This window comes from Coregonus clupeaformis, chromosome 21 (assembly GCF_020615455.1).
Source record: "Coregonus clupeaformis isolate EN_2021a chromosome 21, ASM2061545v1, whole genome shotgun sequence".
In the NCBI taxonomy this organism is placed as follows: domain Eukaryota; kingdom Metazoa; phylum Chordata; class Actinopteri; order Salmoniformes; family Salmonidae; genus Coregonus; species Coregonus clupeaformis.
The window spans coordinates 22085894-22105571 of record NC_059212.1 but is presented as its reverse complement, the minus strand read 5'-3'; the positions used below and the strand labels follow the sequence as shown (position 1 = coordinate 22105571).

The window sequence follows — 19678 nt, the reverse complement described above, 5'->3', positions numbered from 1 at the left end:
TTCCCAATCAGAGGCAGCTGTCGATTGTTGTCTCTGATTGGGGATCATACTTAGGCAGCCATTTTGCCTACCTATGTTGTGGGATCTTGTTTCTGTTTGGCTTGTTGGATGTTTAGCCTCTTGAACTTCACGTTCTGTTGGATTTTGTTATTTGGTCGGTGTTTATAATAATAAACGACTATGTACGCATACCACACTGCACCTTGGTCCGATCCTTTATACAACGAATGTTACACAGACAATGAATAACCAAGATTCTCTGGTCTGATGAAACCAAGATTGAACTCTTTGGCCTGAATGCCAAGCGTCACGTCTGGAGGAAACCTGGCACCATCCCTACGGTGAAGCACGGTGGTGGCAGCATCATGCTATGGGGATGTTTTTCAGCGGGAGGGACTGGGAGAGTAGTCAGGATCGAGGATGAACGGAGCAAAGAACAGAGAGATCCTTGATGAAAACCTGTTCAAATGCATTAAGAAGGAATGAAATTCCACAAAATTAACTTTTAAGAAGGCACACCTGTTAATTGAAATGCATTTCAGGTGACTACCTCATGAAGCTGGTTGAGAGAGTGTGCAAAGCTGTCATCAAGGCAAAGGGTGGCTATTTGAAGAATCTCAAATATAAAATATATTTTGATTTGTTTAACACTTTTTTCTTTACTACATGATTCCATATGTTTTATTTCATAGTTTTGATTTCTTCACTATTATTCTACAATGTAAAAAAAACCTTGAATGAGTAGGTGTGTCTAAACTTTTGACTGGTAGTGTATGTAGAGGCATTGAGTTCTGGAGGAGCACCAACCCACTTCAGCCACAGTTGACGCAAATATACAGTTGGTCCACAGAGGATCAGAAATGTTCGACATCTTCAGAGTACAGTAGCCAGTTGTGAGGATGAGATCCTCAACTCTAAAAGACAGAGACATTTTCCCCATATTTACAGTACATTCTGAAGGTATTTACACCCCTTGACTTTTTCCACATTTTGTTATGTTACAGCCTGAATTTAAAAATGATTAAATTGAGATTGTTTGTCACAGGCCTACAATGCCCTGCAAAAGTATTCATCCCCCTTGGCGTTTTTCCTATTTTGTTGCATTCCAACCTGTAATTTAAATGGATTTTTATTTGGATTTCATGTAATGGACATACACAAAATAGTCCAAATTGGTGAAGTGAAATGCAAAAAATAACTTGTTTCAAAAAATGCAAAAAAATTAATAACGGAAAAGTGGTGCGTGCATATGTATTCACCCCCTTTGCTATGAAGCCCCTAAATAAGATCTGGTGCAAACAATTACCTTCAGAAGTCACATTATTAGTTAAATAAAGTCCACCTGTGTGCAATCTAAGTGTCACATGATCTGTCACATGATCTCAGTATATATACACCTGTTCTGAAAGGCCCCAGAGTCTGCAACACCACTAAGCAAGGGGCACCACCAAGCAAGTGGCACCATGAAGACCAAGGAGCTCTCCAAACAGGTCAGGGACAAAGTTGTGGAGAAGTACAGATCAGGGTTGGGTTATAAAACAATATCAGAAACTTTGAACATCCCACGGATCACCATTAAATCCATTATAAAAAAATTGAGCCGCAAAGCTCCACAGTGGAGATTGGAGTATCTATCCATAGCACCACATTAAGCCGTACACTCCACAGAGCTGGGCTTTACGGAAGAGTGGCCATAAAAAAACCACTGCTTAAAGAAAAAAATAAGCAAACACGTTTTGGTGTTCGCCAAAGGCATGTGGGAGACTCCCCAAACATATGGAAGAAGGTACTCTGGTCAGATGAGACTAAAATTGAGCTTTTTGGCCATCAAGGAAAACGCTATGTCTGGCGCAAACCCAAAACCTCTCATCACCCCTGAGAACTCCATCCCCACAGTGAAGCGTGGTGGCAGCATCATGCTGTGGGGATGTTTTTCATCGGCAGGGACTGCGAAACTGGTCAGAATTGAAGGAATGATGGATGGCGCTAAATACAGGGAAATTCTTGAGGGAAACCTGTTTCAGTTTTCCAGAGATTTGAGACTGGGACGGAGGTTCACCTTCCAGCAGGACAATGACCCTAAGCATACTGCTAAAGCAACACTCGAGTGGTTTAAGGGGAAACATTTAAATGTCTTGGAATGGGCTAGTCAAAGCCCAGACCTCAATCCAATTGAGAATCTGTGGTATGACTTAAAGATTGCTGTACACCAGCGTAACCCATCCAACTTGAAGGAGTTGGAGCAGTTTTGCCTTGAAGAATGGGCAAAAATCCCAGTGGCTAGATGTGCCAAGCTTATAGAGACATACCCCAAGAGACCTGCAAAAGGGGGGGGGGGGTCTTATTTCTTGTTTGTTTCACCCCCAAAAAATATTTTGCATCTTCAAAGTGGTAGGCATGTTGTGTAAATCAAATGATACAAACCCCCAAAAAATCCATTTTAATTCCAGGTTGTAAGGCAACAAAATAGGAAAAATGCCAAGGGGGGTGAATACTTTCGCAAGCCACTGTACACACAATACCCCATAATGTTAAAGTGGAATTATGTTTTTTGAAATTTTGAAGAAGTTATGAAAAATGAAAAGCTTAAATGCCTTGAGTGAATAAGTATTCAACCCCTTTGTTATTGCAAGCCTAAATAAATTCAGGACTAAAAATGTGCTTAACAAGTCACATAATAAGTTGAGGATGGATCAACAACATTTTAGTTACTCCACAATACTAACCTAATTGACAGAGTGAAAGAAGGAAGCCTGTACAGAATAAAAATATTCCAAAACATGCGTCCTGTTTGCAACAAGGCGCTAAAGTAATACTGCAAAATATGTGGCAAAGCAATTCACTTTTTGTCTTCAATACAAAGTGTTATGTTTGGGGCAAATCCAATACAACACATTACTGAGTACTACTCTCCATATTTTCAAGCGTGGTCGTGGCTGCATCCCGTTATATGTATGTTTGTAATCATTAAGAACTGGGGAGTTTTTCAGGATAAAAAAGAAACGGAATGGAGCAAAGCACAGGCAAAATTCTAGAGGAAAACCTGGTTCAGTCTGCTTCCACCAGATGCTGGGAGATGAATTCACCTTTCAGCAGGACAATAACCTAAAACACAAGACCAAATCTACACTTGAGTTGCTTATCAAGAAGACAGTGAATGTTCCTGAGTGGCCGAGTTACAGTTTTTACTTGAACATCTATGGCATGACCTGAAAATGGTTGTCTAGCAATGATCAACAACCAATTTGACAAAGCTTGGAGAATTTTGATAAGAGTAATGAACAAATGTTCAAATGTTGCACAATCCAGGTGTGGAAGCTCTTAGAGACTTACCCAGAAAGACTCACTGCCAAAGGTGCTTCTACAAAGTATTGACTCAGAGATGTAAATACTTATGTAAATTAGATATTTCTGTATTTCATTTTCAATACATTTGCTAAAATTACTAAAAACATGTTTTCTCTTTGTCATTATGGGATATTGTATGTAGATGTGTGAGAAAAATAATTAATTAATCAATTTTGAATTCAGGCTGTAACACAACAAAATGTGGATTAAGTTAAGGGGTATGAATACTTTCTGAAGGTATCTATGAGTGTCTGATACACTGTGTGAATACGGGCCTATATCATAAGCTATAACATTACAAAAGCCACCAACATTTGGCTTAGTATTTACAATATCTAGGTGAGCTTGTCTTAGGATATTTACTGTATGCAAAGCAGCATGGATCATGAATAATAAATTAGGTTAATGAGTGCTTCAACACAACACAGAGGTTGTGGTCCCTGTGGACTGACATGATTTAACCTAACCATTACTAGACACCGCAACCCAGGGTAAGCTGCATTAGTATGCTCATGGTAGCTTACACATGAACAGTACTGCATGACCACAACATGTCTTGGACAGAACGAAATATCAAATCAATGGGGAGAAGTGTGGCTTTAGTTAAAACCTTTACCAAAGAGCAGTGTTACCTAAAGCAAACAAACTGCAACAAACACTGGTAGTCAGAGATTCTTATAGGGTCATAACTATATGACCCTATTTTGCGTTTGCTCATAATGTGTGTCTCTAGTTATGAGATGTCCATAGGCCTACACTGGTGGTAAACTTAGTAAATGTGTGAGTGGCAGTTGCTGTGTTGAGGTGTGACAGTGTGTGTGTGTTTGTGTGTATGTGTGTGTGTGTGTGTGTGTGTGTGTGTGTGTGTGTGTGTGTGTGTGTGTGTGTGTGTGTGTGTGTGTGTGTGTGTGTGTGTGTGTGTGTGTGTGTGTGTGTGTGTGTGCATGTACAGTACGTGCCATAGTGAATATAAACTAAACTGACACAGTCAGTGTACAGGTGTCACAGACAGGGACATCTGAGAGAGGAGACTGTGGAGATTACGTGTGTTTATGACAGTGTGGCTACCTGACATCGCCATTACTAAATGCATGTTAGTCACTGAGGTCGAAGGCTCAACACAGGCTCACACAGCTGATGAAGACTGTCACTATCATTCACCATTGGCAAATAGGCTAGCTACAGTATACGGTGCCCAAAATGCACACACAGATAGACACACCCACACACATAGACACACCCACACACATAGACACGTCCACACACATAAACACACCCACACATAGATACACCCACACACATAGACACACCCACACACATAGACACACCCACACATAGACACACCCACACAAATAGACACACCCACATAAACACACCCACACACATAGACACACCCACACACATTGACACACCCACACACATAGACAATTCTCTGGCAGTCTTCTCTTCCATCTCCAATCCAACATCCTACTACACCTCATTCCACCCCTCCATCCCCACTTATACCTGTACACAGAAACACACACTCCTCCATCCCCACTGACCTGCCCTTCTGACACGCCGAGCAGACCCAGGCTTTGTCCTTCTTGCTGTACGAGCGGCAGGTCTTGCAGACGTTGTACTGGCAGTCCAGACATGGGCGCTTGGGGTTGACCAGGAAGGTGAAGGGAGAGCAGCAGCGGATGCAGCAACGCTCGTTGAAGCGATGCTGTCGGGAGAGCAGGGAGCAGCGACTGTCCTCCTCATCCAGCTCCTGCTTCAGCTCACTGAGGGAGGATGATGGTGTAATAAATGAACCACAGTTTTAGGAGGAAAAAGCTTGTGCTCAAGGGTTCTCATTACATAATGGTGTATGCTGAAAATCTAAACATATGAACATCGGAACACTATCAAACACATCACAGAAGCTGAAGTAAAATTGCTTTCACTCATTCCAAAGTTCCATTCACATTTGACATCATCTGAATATTTTCAATAGATTTGGATCCACTCCAAAAAATGATGACCTGTCGTTCATAAATAAATGAATGACTAGAATGAATAACTGAACAGACAGGAGATAAGGATAGGGGAGGGAGGGGTGGAGAGTATGTGGAGCTACTGTATATGTAACAGAGTGCATTCTGTTCTGCCTCAAACCGGCCTTGAACTCACAACCTTCTGCACAACAACAGTCACCCAAAGCGTACATCTTAGCCAATAGAGCAAGAGACTAGCCTGTCACTCCATGAGTAACAGTTATATCTCAAGGAAGGTGATACAGTACCCAGGCTACTATAGCAATATTGGCAGTTAGAATACTGGACACACAAAGACAGCAGTCCAGTTTCACACACAGGAGGGCTTTCTAGCTCAACGCAGAGAACAAGACTCCTAGTGACCTGAGCTGTGTCAAACAAAAATCTTCAATCTACTGAAAACAACTTCACTTCCACACTCTGCCCATCAGTAGTGTGTGTGTGTGTCTCTGTGTGTGTACATCTTTGTGTGTGTAAGTGTATACGTGGGTGTGCATAGAGGAGAGAGTTGGCACAGACAGTGGCACTACCAACCGGAGGTATTATGTGCCAAGCAGTGTATGTCCACTGGTGCCACTCTAGAGAAGCAGATGCCTGCCATGTCAGCCCTGTTCAGGTAAGGACATTATTATGCCCAGCTTCACACCAACAATAAAAATACCCTCTTGAATTATGTGTAGTGTGATGTCACGAGAGGCTGTGTCCTGGAGGGACGTTACATCCCCCTGAGATGGCTGCAAACCCAGACAGCTATGGCTCCATCTGCTGGTAGGTCGGGAACTCCACCCCTCTATGGCCAATCTTCCCACGCAGCTGAAACAAATGAGGAGCTGATGAGCTGAAGGTTTGGGAAGGGAAGAGACACACTGAGGGAGTGTGTGGGGGTGAAGAGACACAGTCTCCAACCTGGGCTCTCTGGAGGACAAGAGTGCTGCACGTCCACTTCCATGAGGAATATAAGGATTTGGAGATACTTACCTTTGGGAAATACTCACCTTTGGATATATACACCTGTGGAAATACGTGAGAGACATTTGGAAGGACTTTTTGCTGGGTTGGCCACTAGCTGCAACGTGGACTACAGTAAGGCTGGGGAAAAGTTATCTGAGCGAGTGAGAATTATGACTTTGGATGTGGAAGAGACATCCCTGAACTGTTAACCCTTAAAGAGCCACAAGAGAACAGAATTTTGTTATATTTTCGTTAATTTCCCAAGACCTATAATAAAATCCTTGTTTTGTTTGAACCTTGTCTCCTTGCACTACTTGAGCAATCCCGCTGAAAGCTGTGTAGCCTCTCGTGACGTCACAGATGGTGGAGAATACGGGCACGCTCAAGCGTTAATAGTGCATGTCAGAGGAGGATACCCGAAGGTTTGATCACCCAGTTTTCCAAGTTGGCCGTAGGCTCCCCGCCGACTGAAATGGAGGACATATTGAAAGCCCTTGTTGCTGGCCAGCAAGCCCAGATGCAAGCAAACGTGGCTCTCTTGGAGGAGCAAAAGAAAGCCAACCTTCTGAAGGCAGAGGAATTGCAGTTGCAGAGACAGAGGGTGGTCCAAAATACCCGCCCAATAAAGGCAAGTGACTTTATATCTAAGATGGGAGCTACCGATGACATTGAGGCATACCTGCATGCATTTGAGGCCACGGCCACTAGGGAAGCCTGGCCCAAGCAACAGTGGGTTGGTCTGTTAGCCCCCTTTCTAACCGGGGAATCGCTGAATGCTGTCCGGGACCTGGGCCCTGACCAGGTTACTGACTATGATGCCCTGAAGTCTGAGATCCTCAGCAGATATGGACTCACAAAGTTTGGTATGGCCCAGCGCTTTCACAGCTGGACCTTCCAACCAGACCAACCTCCTCGGGCGCAGATGCATGAACTTGTCCGAATCGCAAGGGAAATGGCTGGATCCGCAGAGGAATACAGCAGCGGCGGTGGTGGAGGCCGTTGTGGTGGATCGTTACCTACGCGCCCCCTGCCTTATGAGGCAAAACGGTTCATCAGTCAACAGGCCTTGACCACGGCTGATCTGACCGTGGAAGCTGTGGAAAAGTACCAGGCCACAGCGGAGATGCTGAATGCTTCCCGAAAAGACCCCAGGAGTGCGGCCCCACCACAAATGGGAAGAACCCGTCCAAAGGACCCCAAGGTCTCGAACCCAGCCACGTCAGGACTTATCCCGGCTCCAGGGGGAGCCAGAAACCAGGCGGGTCCAAGAAGAGTACACCAGGAGGGGGAAACTCGACAGTGTTACCGGTGTGGGGAGATGGGACATATCTCCTGGCAGTGTGGGAAACCAGCCGATGAACCTATGCCCACTGCGGAGTCCTCCAGCTCAGCACCCACACACCGTTTTGCCTCGCTCTTGGGAGTCGTAGATGGCGGCCCAGATCGACCCCCCACCTGCCCGGTAACTGTGAATCACCATGATGTGGAGGCCTTACTGGATTCTGGTAGCCGGGCCACCCTGGTGCGTAAGGATTTGGTGGGCCCAACGTGTCTGACCCCGGGGAAAGTCCTCCCAGTTTCCTGTGTCCATGGGGACACCAGAGAATACCCCATTACTGAACTTACAATGACCAGCACACGGGGAACCATACACACGACGGCGGGGGTGGTTGATTCCCTCCCCGTCCCTGTCCTAATTGGACGAGACTGCCCAGCCTTTTACCCACTCTGGAGAGAGTCTCAGGAGAGGATAACCCGAGTACCTCGGAAACGGAGAGGCAAGACTCATCCTGGGAAGGCTCCGGTGCAATCCTCCGAGTTACTCACTCCCCGCCCGGGCTCTGATAGGGATGGCAGGTGCCCAGACCGACACAGAGACGGAGCTACAGAATCTGGACAAAGAACTGTCTGGTCTGAAGGGGACCGCTGAGAGGTATCGTTTGTTAAAGCAACAGTTAGACATGAAGACAGAAGAGTTAGATATCCTCCAGGCTAAACTCCAACAGAGCTCCTTCCATAAGCAACAGGAGGAGATGGAGAGGCTGCGCAGGACCATCGAGAGTGTGAGGAGACCCTGCGCAGTAGTAAGGGAGGTCCAGAAGAAGGCAGAGGAGAAGTACAAGGTGTTGGAGAACAAGATGAAGAATGCGGAGGCAGAGAGAGAGAAGGAACTGAAAGCTGCTCAACAGAAGCTAAACTCTGCTAAAACCAAGGCTGATGCGTTCAGTAAGAAACTCAAGGAGAGACAACAGGAGGCTGAGTCCCTGGTCCTAGAGGTGGAGGAGTTGAAGAGAGAGCAGGCTGGCAAGCACCACGGCAATGCGGACGCCCTCTCCCGGCGTGATGCCTTCTTCGCTGCCTTTACCCCGACGAGGACGTCGGTCCCGAGGAGGGGGATGTGTGATGTCACGAGAGGCTGTGTCCTGGAGGGACGTTACATCCCCCTGAGATGGCTGCAAACCCAGACAGCTATGGCTCCATCTGCTGGTAGGGTCGGGAACTCCACCCCTCTATGGCCAATCTTCCCACGCAGCTGAAACAAATGAGGAGCTGATGAGCTGAAGGTTTGGGAAGGGAAGAGACACACTGAGGGAGTGTGGTGGGGGTGAAGAGACACAGTCTCCAACCTGGGCTCTCTGGAGGACAAGAGTGCTGCACGTCCACTTCCATGAGGAATATAAGGATTTGGAGATACTTACCTTGGGAAATACTCACCTTTGGATATATGCACCTGTGGGAAATACGTGAGAGACATTTGGAAGGACTTTTTGCTGGGTTGGCCACTAGCTGCAACGTGGACTACAGTAAGGCTGGGGAAAAGTTATCTGAGCGAGTGAGAATTATGACTTTGGATGTGGAAGAGACATCCCTGAACTGTTAACCCTTAAAGAGCCACAAGAGAACAGAATTTTGTTATATTTTCGTTAATTTCCCAAGACCTATAATAAAATCCTTGTTTTGTTTGAACCTTGTCTCCTTGCACTACTTGAGCAATCCCGCTGAAAGCTGTGTAGCCTCTCGTGACGTCACAGAAGGGCTAGAGTTTTTTCCCAAGTACATGACCTGACCAGGAAAAATGTTAGGTTACAGCCTACAGCTAGACACCCAGCTAACAAAAAAAGTTCCCACAACATTAGAGAACGTTCCCTTAAGAATCTCATTAGGTCATTACCTAACGTTTTCATAGGAATGTTCCAGTAATATGCAAGGACTGTTTCCAAGAACCATTCCCTTAATGTCAAACAATATTAGGAAGGTGTTCCTAATATTTGGTATACGGAATTTCAGCCTGTTCAGGTGGGATGGATCTTTTGTCCCGCATCATGACGTCTCTAGCCTCGTTTATACCTGGCGCTAACGTGGGTCCTGTAAACTGATTTTGTCCATATTCTGATTGTACCCACATTTTCAGACATGCATCTACACATGGTACTAAAATGTTTATCTTATCTGTCCACTGTGTCCACATTGAGACCAGATGTCCTAGTCCTACCCTGGGCTCTATTTTAACAAACCTAGTAATAGTAAATAGTAAATGTGGTCCTCTGTAGCTCAGCTGGTAGAGCACGGCGCTTGTAACGCCAAGGTAGTGGGTTCGATCCCCGGGACCACCCATATCCAAAGTCCCTTTGGATAAAAGCGTCTGCTAAATGGCATATATATATATATATATAAATGTTAGTGCTGGTGGTATCGCTATAGCTCTGGGGGTGTGTCTGGAATATTTTTGCTCTTTCGCAATGGGTATTATGGGTGCAGTAGCTGGCGGTGTCGCGAAAGGGCTAGGTTTTGATTAATAAATAAATAGTAGGTGTGTCAAGGCTTGATTCTTCACTGGCCAATCAGAACATGCTCAATATACTGTAAGTCTATCTCATATTTGCTAAATATTTTGAAAATGTTTGCAGTCCACATTGTTCTAGGTAATTGCATTGCTTCAATATGGAAATATATTGTTAAACATAGCATTCACACTGATATATGCCTTCTGTAAAATGCATCATGAGCCATGGGTCAAACTTTGCCAATAAGCAAATGATAAGACCTAAAAATACAGTGAATAATTATAATACAATTCTAATAAAATTAAAAAGCAACTTGTAGGTGAAATAAAATAATTAAATAAGCTACACTACATGACCAAAAGTATGTGGACACCTCCTCGTCGAACATTTCATTCCAAAATCATGGCCATTAATATGGAGTTGGTCCCCCCTTTGCTACTATAACAACCTCCACTCCTTTGGGAAGTCTTTCAAGTAGATGTTGGAACATTGCTGCAGGGACTTGCTTCCATTCAGCCACAAGAGCATTAGTGAGGTCAGGCACTGATGTTGGGTGATTAGGCCTGGGGTTGAGGTCAGGGATCTGTGCAGGCCAATCAAGTTATTCCACACCGATATCGACAAACCATTTCTGTATGGATCTCACTTTGTGCACGGGGGCATTGTCATGCTGAAACAAGAAAGGGCCTTCCCCAAACTGTTGCCACAAAGTTGGAAACACAGAATCATCTAGAATGTCATTGTATGCTGTAGCATTAAGATTTCCCTTTACTGGAACTAAGGGGCCTAGCCTGAACCATGAAAAACAGCCCCAGACCATTATTCCTCCTCCACCAAACTTTACAGTTGACACTATGCATTGGGGCAGGTAGCGTTCTCCTGGCATCCGCCAAACCAAGATTCGTCGGACTGCCAGATGGTGAGAACGCATTTCCACTGCTCCAGAGTCCAATGGCGGTGAGCTTTACACCACCCAGCAGACACTTGGCATTGCGCATGGTAATCTTAGGCTTGTGTGCGGCTGCTCGGCCATGGAAACCCATTTCATGAAGCTCCCGACGAACAGTTCTTGTGCTGACGTTGCTTCCAGAGGCAGTTTGGAACTCTGTAGTGAGTGTTGTAACCGAGGACAGACGATTTTTAAGCGCTACGCGCTTCAGCACTCAGCTGTCCCGTTCTGTGAGCTTGTGTGGCCTACCACTTCGCGGCTAAGCCATTGTTGCTCCTAGACGTTTCCACTTTACAATAATAGCACTTACAGTTGACCTGGCAGCTCTAGCAGGGCAGAAATTTGATGAACTGACATGTTGGAAAGGTGGCATCCTATGACGGTGCCACGTTGAAAGTCACTGAGCTCTTCAGTAAGGCCATTCTATTGCCATTCCTCCTATTCCACTCCAGCCATTACCACAAGCCCGTTCTCCCCAATTAAGGTGCCACCAACCTCCTGTGGTACAGTTAGGTAACAGGCATCATAATTGCTCCCCGTGGGCATATAACATTAAGACAACGTAGACTATGGAGGGTTTTACGCACATCCAAACACTTCACAGGTCTGAAAAAGAGCCAATATAAAGAGAAAGGGGAATGATCAATTATAATATATTATAAAAAATAAAGCGAATTGGATGGGAAATTGTGAAAAATACACCAAACTCTTTTTTGAATCTTCAACATAGAAATGCTACCAAAAAGAATTCACAGAAACTTGTTACAAATTATGGAGTCATCCATTATTCACCTAATTAGATTTTGAAAGAGGAAGCAAAGTATTTTAAGCATATGTTCTCTTTTCAGTCTCTCCCATTTCCACTAACTGATGTTAACTGTTAGGATTTCTTTCCTAATAATAGGGTAAAATTAGCTTATAATTTATTTTTAAAGCAGCTGTACAGAAACACTTGTGTGAAGGCCAAAGTATAGCCTTTAGGCCAGGTGAAACTCCAGGGCTGGATGGCATACCAGTTGAGGTAGATGAAACCTTTTATAATCTACTCAAAGATCCATTATTAGCATGTTTTAACCACTCTTATAAAAATGGTCAACTATCAGGTACTCAGCAAAGTCTGATTTTCTATTACTGAAACAGGAACCAGGTGGTAAGTATAAAGATCCAGTCTAAAAAATAACTGGAGGCCCCTTACAGTTCAGTGCTGTGATGCAAAAATCCAAGCAAAATGCATAGCGCATATAATTAAAAAGGTGTTGTCGGATATTATTCATCCTGATTAGACAGGGTTTTTAAATGGACGATACATTGGAGATAATATAAGACAATTACTTGAAACAATAGAACACTATGAAAAATCTAGGAAACCAGGTCTGGTATTCATAGCAGATTTTGAAAAGGCTTTTGATAAAGTACGACTAGAATTTATATATAAATGCCTGGACTATTTTAATTTTGGAGAATCTTTTTTGCAATGGGTTAAAGTTATGTATAGTAACCCCAGGTGTAAAATAGTAAATAATGGCTACTTCTCAGAAAGTATTAAACTGTCAAAAGGAGTAAAACAAGGTTGTCCACTGTCTGCATATCTATTTATTATGGCCATCAAAATGTTAGCTATTAAAATCAGCTACATAATAATATAGAGGGGCTAGAAATCCAGGGCTTAAAAACAAAGGTGTAATTCTACCATGTATGTAAAATGTGTGTAGAAATACATGTAACAACAAAATAAAAAGTTGTAAAAACAACGTTTATTTTGGTCCTCCAAAGATGGATGGGCCCCCCAAAAAAATTATAATACAAAAAAAAGAGAAAGGGGTATTGTCCACTCACCATTATAGTGCACACAAATATATATCGATAGATTACCATCACCATTGATATGTTCAGTAGTTACTTTGCCACGTGAAAGGTAAACAAACAAACAGGCAAATCGCCTACAAGCGGATTCAGAATCATGGACAGCGATCGGAATTCTCTCGATTTGACAGTTAGATCCAACAGAGGAAAGTGGAAGATGCATTTTTGACAAAATTATAAACGAAAAACAATAAGTATTTTAAATAACTTAATGATCCTAAACTGGCTTCCTACAGTCACTGACACCCTTCATGCAATGGGCATCACACAAATGAGTCCAAACTTTTCACAGAAGCTGGACAAAAATTCGGTTGTCTGTTTTGCTGGCTATAATATTTTCATTAAACATTGGTGATGTACTGATAAGGCTACTGTGTGCGCCTCCGCTGGTTAAATCAATGCCATAACCAAATGTGTTACCGCTAAGACCAGCTTTTGGTCTGTCTTAAATACACCCAGTTGTGCTTAATGAAATTGGAATATTGGCACACATTTTTTAGGACACACCAAAAATATTTCCACCCCTCCCACTTCAGCGCAAGCGAGCAGATGTTAGACAGGTAAATTACCAACCCTGGCGCAAAGGTTGGAAAACAGCAGAACGCTGGCTTTTACAAGTCGAAATTGCCAAAGAGCGTGTGTTTGACACTAGTGCCACCTTAACAGCAGTCTAAAATAATGCCCCCTGTATGCAAATTTTTGACAGATCTTTAGAAATAATATTTATTTATTTTCATTTACATTTTGATGCCATAAGTCAATGGTGCCACCTGTCAATAATTTAGAGGGCGGGATAATGCTGATTTTAAAAGGTTTCACTGTCCAGATCTGTCTACACTTGTAAGATATCCAGACACAATGTGGATCTGACTACCTCCGGGGGTGGGCAGGAAGATCTGATCACAATCAGATCACAATGTGTCTTTTGATTGTCTACACCTGTCAAAAAATGTGAGCACAACCAGAATGTGGACAAAATCAGGACAAAGGATGCCTGTTAGAACCAGGTATAAACAGGGCTACAATGTGATCTGATTATAATAGACCATTGACTGTTCATCCTGTTAATGGGGTGGGCTCTAGACCATCCTATCAGCCAATTAGAGCTGTGTATGTAAATATCTTCACATTTGTTTCCTAATGCCAACATTATCAGACTGAGCATTTCAAGGGCCAAAGGATGATTCAAAATATATGTTGGAGTTATTTTCATTAAATAAACACACACAGTGATTTATTAGGCAAATAGTGATGATTTAAAGACTGCATGCGGGCTTTAAACATCCTGTGTTGTGTTCTTATTCTTTTATGAGGTACTGCCAATGTCTACCAATGGCATGCCCATCTTTTTGTGAGAAATTACGCTGGTCACTAAAAACATTTATACAGTATTTTTAAAGTATAAATAGTGCTCACTTTAGATTAGGGACTCCAAAAAGACTTAACTAATGATTAATAAATGGTGAACACAGAATTTATAAATTCCTTAAAAATGCCTTATAAATGGTTTATTACGGACCCTTATAATGAAGTGTTACCTACAGTTTTTTTGTAATCAGATTACATGTAAAATAGTTTTTCTTGAGTGTACTTTTAACAGTGCTGAGATTTACTTTGAAGTGCATTTCAAGAAGACGATGGAGAGATGCTGAGCTATATAGAACTGATAAATACACTTACATTTTACATTTTAGTCATTTAGCAGACGCTCTTATCCAGAGCGACTTACAGTTAGTGAGTGCATACATTTTTACATACTGGTCCCCCGTGGGAATCGAACCCACAACCCTGCCGTTGCAAGTGCCATGCTCTACCAACTGAGCTACATGGGACTAAAACTGATAATCTATGAGAGGTTGTGGAAATGTGGTCATAATTTATGCTCAAGGGTTAATCTTACAGATTCCCATCTTTCAATAAGAAACTGATTTTAATTAGATCAGTTAGGGGTGTTGTAAATGTTGCCAAATAATGACATGAACATATATCGCTAAGAATGTGAGACTCCTGAGTGGGTCTCAAGCCCAGGTCAATAGCACCAATGACAAACGCCTAAAACTGTCCCAATAAGGGATATTCCTAGGGCATGTGCTTATTGGGCCAGGATAGTTAGGCCCGGTCCAGAAGAATCCATAAACCCTTCTCCCTAGGCACTTGTGTAGATCTGAAACAACTGGATAGGTGTAAGAAATAGGGTGAACGCACTTCGAAGTAAATCTCAGCTCTGTTAAAAGCACACTCAACTATTTTATTGATCATAGTGATTCACAAGTAACATTTAAACAGGGTTATATGCCCCACCAACATTAGACAACTATACAAAAAGCCCTAAAATTGCTGAAATAAGTAAATCAAATAAATGACTACGTTTATATGCACACTAATAATTTGATATTAAACTGATTATGGCAGTAGGCAGATTACGCAATAGTCATGCAAACACCTTCCTCTGCTTATCTTAATCATCGTAAGGTCAAAATTGAAGTAAGCATATGCCGATTAAAACATCTGGTTTTCTGAGCAATGTTTCAAATTATTAGGACATGTAAACACCTTAATCTGTGTTCCAGCAGTGTATTTGGTCTATGCATGTGCTAGCACCAGCCAAGCGAGCCTCCCTTATTAGTGCGAGTGAAGTGTGTTCCGAACAACTGAATGTACGCGTCTTAGAAGTAGTTTTCACATACAAACTTTAGATGTTTGAACTCAGACTCAAATATGTTTCGCAAAAATAACATGTTCTCTGTGGTAGAATGTTTATTTTGATTGGCGATTTCCTGCATTTATCAGAGTGCCATCAGGTAGCCTGATTTCAGATGTGTCCATGTAAACAGGATTATTAGGGAATCGCTCTTCTTGCAAAGCAGGTAAACATTTTAACCGAACTATTATATTAATCAGACTATCCACAATAATCACATTATTGTGTGCATGTAACCATACTCATTGATGAGGGAATAGTCTGATTACTGATAACTGACACAGACATGGTGGCGTAGCAGGAAGATTGAAATGCTGTGAAGTAAGAGGTCAATTCAAATCCCAGGGAGGACATGTGGAATAATAACGACTTTATAAATTAACATGCACAATGTAATCATGTGTGTCAAATATGTAAGCTGAGAACACTGTAGGTTAAATGCATTGTTTGTGTGTGTATGAGTGTCCCTAACCTTGCCAAAAAACAAAGAGCTGTGAATGGATCAGTGGTTCACCAATCAGAGCCTTGATGGGCTCAGCCACAGTAACAAGGGGTGATGTGTAATGATGAAACAATTAATTTTTTTGTAGAACGTTTCTTTGGGACCATCAGGCGACATCCTGATATACAGGAATGTTCTTGCAACGTTCTCATGAAACGTGTCTAGAACATTCATATCTTATATTTTGAGAATATGACAGCCATGTGTCTTCCAGTGCCTCGGTCTCTCACTCATCCCTATTTGATATTCTGTGATGCTCCTGCGTGTCAGAGGAGAAATTGAAAAGCAGGATGCATGGAGCCAACAGCAATCACTTGGGGACAGATGGGTGGAGAGACAGAGAAAGCCTTAGCCCAGGTACACTAGCTGCATCAAATGACAGTTTAGCCTTTTAATGAGATAACAACTGAAAAGGGTGGGTGTGAGTGGTGTGTACATGCGTGTGTGTGTGTGTGTGTGTGTGTGTGTGTGTGTGTGTGTGTGTGTGTGTGTGTGTGTGTGTGTGTGTGTGTGTGTGTGTGTGTGTGTGCAGTAAATGAATTAGAGCTCAGTGTCCTTAAGCCATTGTGTCATTAATAGACAGTAACTTTATCACCAGCATTTGATAAAGACTCCACCAGGTCTAATCAAAACCTAATGAAATCACAGGATCTGACGCTAACTTAACTATCCAGTGTCTTATCTCTGAAACTACCTCTAAATCAAGTGAGGAAATTATGAGTAGAATCAGTATGATGATGAATACAGCTGAAATTCAATCAAACCACACTTCAGACAACCAGCACTGCTTTATACTGTGTTGAAACTGCACCATCAAGCTCGCCCAATCTCCCCAGCCTGGCTGTACAAATCCAGACATAAACGGAAAACAACAAGATTAGTTGTTGGTAAGCGCCTGGCCTGTTTACTAGAATCAAACAGAGTAGCAGCAGCGAAACTCATTTCCTAATCACTGGGGAAGTGAAGGGTAAAACGTCTGGTTGGAAGAGAGAGCTATGAAGACTGCCAATAAGAGTCTGCTGGATATGCTAAGGTTGCACAGCTGTGATATAAACTAAGTGAAGTTTGGGTCTTTACAAACTGGTCATCCTCTTGTCAGTTGCCACTATCTTGAGATCAAATCAAATCAAATCGATTCAAATCAAATTGTATTTGTCACATACACGTGTTTAGCAGATGTTATAGCGGGTGTAGCAAAATGCTTGTGCTTCTAGCTCCGACAGTGCAGTAATATCTAACAAGTCTAACAAGTAATATCTAGCAATTTCACAACATATACCCAATACACACAAAACTAGTAAGGAATGGGAATTAAGAATATATACATATATGGAAAAGCAATGACAGAGCGGCATGGACTATGATACAGTAGAATACTATAGAATAGAATGCAGTATATACATATACATATGAGATGAGTAGTGCAAGATATGTAAACATTATTAAAGTGACTAGTGTTCCTGTCACGGTTTACTAAGCCAGAACCCAGAAGCAGACCAGGACAAGGTAAGTGGTGTCAAAAGGTGAGTGTTTATTTACTGAACCAAGGGTGAAGGGAAATAATCCAGGGAACAGAGCGGCGGCGTGGAGGAGTTGTAGAGGGTCCAGTGGTTGATCCGATGATGGCTCGGCAGCCGCCGACCATCAGGCAGAGGTTGGGTAGAGGTTCCGGACGAGTGACTGTGGGGAGAACACAAACGGAGGTAAGTACCAGGCAGGTCAACAGGGTGCAACAAAACAACAAAAACTAACCTCTAGTACTGAGGCTGATACGCCGGCAAAACATACTGTTCATGGCTAACGATCCGGCAGGAACTGGATGTTGGGCCAGACCCTAAGAAGGGTGATGATTAGGCCCAGGTGTGCCGATTGCTGATGGGAAGCAGGTGCGGAAACAAGCGCGCTCCCCGGGAGCGTTCCCGAACCCTCGGGAAACAGGAGCTACGACCAGAAACACTCGTCACCAGACAGGACCCGACTCAGACCGCCGGGATCGTTACAGTACCCCCTCCGACGCAACGCCACCGGGCGGACTCCCGGAGCGCCAGGATGGAGGCGGTAGAAGTCCCTGAGGAGATCCGGATCTAGGACCTGTCGCCGCGGAATCCAACTCCTCTCCTCAGGACCATACCCCTCCCAGTCCACGAGATACTGGAAACCCGGCCCCGCCGTCGGGAATCCATGATGCGCCGCACCGTGTAGGCAGGACCACCTCCGATCATCCGAGGAGGAGGAGGAGGAGGCGGAGGAGGCAACAGAGGACTGAGGAGGACAGGCTTGAGGCAGGAGACATGAAAGGTGGGATGGACTCTGAGCGTCCTCGGTAGTTTGAGTCGAACTGCCACTGGATTGATCACCTTCTCCACCACAAACGGACCAATGAACTTCGGTAACAACTTCCTAGACTCAGTCCGTAACGGAAGATCCCGTGTGGCCAACCAAACCCTATCTCCGATGGTATAGGTGGGAGCGGGGATCCGGCGACGATTCGCCTGGAGCTGATACCGGTCCGAACCTCTAAGGAGTGCCTTTCTGGCCCGATGCCAGGTCCGGTGGCAACGACGAATGTGGGCCTGAACAGAAGGCACTGAGAGCTCCTTCTCCTGAGAAGGGAACAGGGGAGGTTGGTAGCCATACAGGCACTGGAAGGGAGACATCCCAGTGGCAGATGTAGGGGAGAGTATTGTGGGCATACTCAACCCAAGGCAACTGAGAGGCCCAGGAGGTGGGGTTGGAAGAGACCAGACAGCGTAGCGTGGATTCCATCTTCTGGTTGGCTCTCTCCGCCTGACCATTGGATTGGGGGTGAAACCCAGATGTGAGCCTGACTGTAGCTCCAATGGCCGAACAGAAGGACTTCCAGACAGCAGAGGTAAACTGAGGGCCACGGTCGGAAACGATATCACTGGGCAAACCGTGGACCCTGAAAACCTCCCTAACCAGGATCTCGGACGTCTCCGAGGCAGAGGGAAGCTTGGCAATCGGCACAAAGTGGGCGAACTTGCTGAATCTGTCCACGATAGTCAGAACGACCGTGTTCCCTCAGAAGCGGGCAACCCCGTGACGAAGTCCAGGGCCAGATGCGACCATGGACGCCGGGGAATAGGAAGGGGGTGAAGTAGTCCAGAGCTGGGCCGATTGGTACTCTTATTCTGCGCACACACTGGACAGGCAGCAACAAAACCCCGAGTATCCTCGGCCATGGCAGGCCACCAAAAACGTCTGCGAAGAAACGCCATAGTCCGAGCCACGCCAGGGTGACAAGCCATCTTACTGGCGTGGGACCACTTGAGAACAGCAGGACGAACCGACTCAGGCACAAACAACCGACCGGGTGGACCGTTACCGGGACCGGGCTGAGTCCGAAGGGCCGCCAGCACCTCCTCCTCAATCTTCCACATGACTGCTCCCACGACGCAGTTCCGGGGGAGAATAGTCTCGGTCTTGGACCCACTCTCCTCCGTCTTGGAGAACATCCGGGACAAGGCGTCCGCCTTGCCGTTCTTAGACCCAGGTCGGAACGTCAGGACAAACTTGAATCGTCCGAAGAACAACGCCCAC

The 19678-nt window shown here is 44.2% G+C and overlaps 1 protein-coding gene across 3 annotated transcripts in view; it reads right to left on the bottom strand.

Annotated features, from left to right (window-relative positions):
- Window positions 1-19678, bottom strand: part of myripa (myosin VIIA and Rab interacting protein a) — a 66293-nt gene that overhangs the window by 33010 nt on the left and 13605 nt on the right. For all 3 annotated transcript variants that reach the window (XM_045206247.1, XM_041841792.2, XM_045206248.1), the window contains exon 3: window positions 4893-5114. In XM_045206247.1, coding sequence (XP_045062182.1) covers window positions 4893-5114 — 222 coding nt within the window. The remainder of the gene's footprint in view (window positions 1-4892; window positions 5115-19678) is intronic.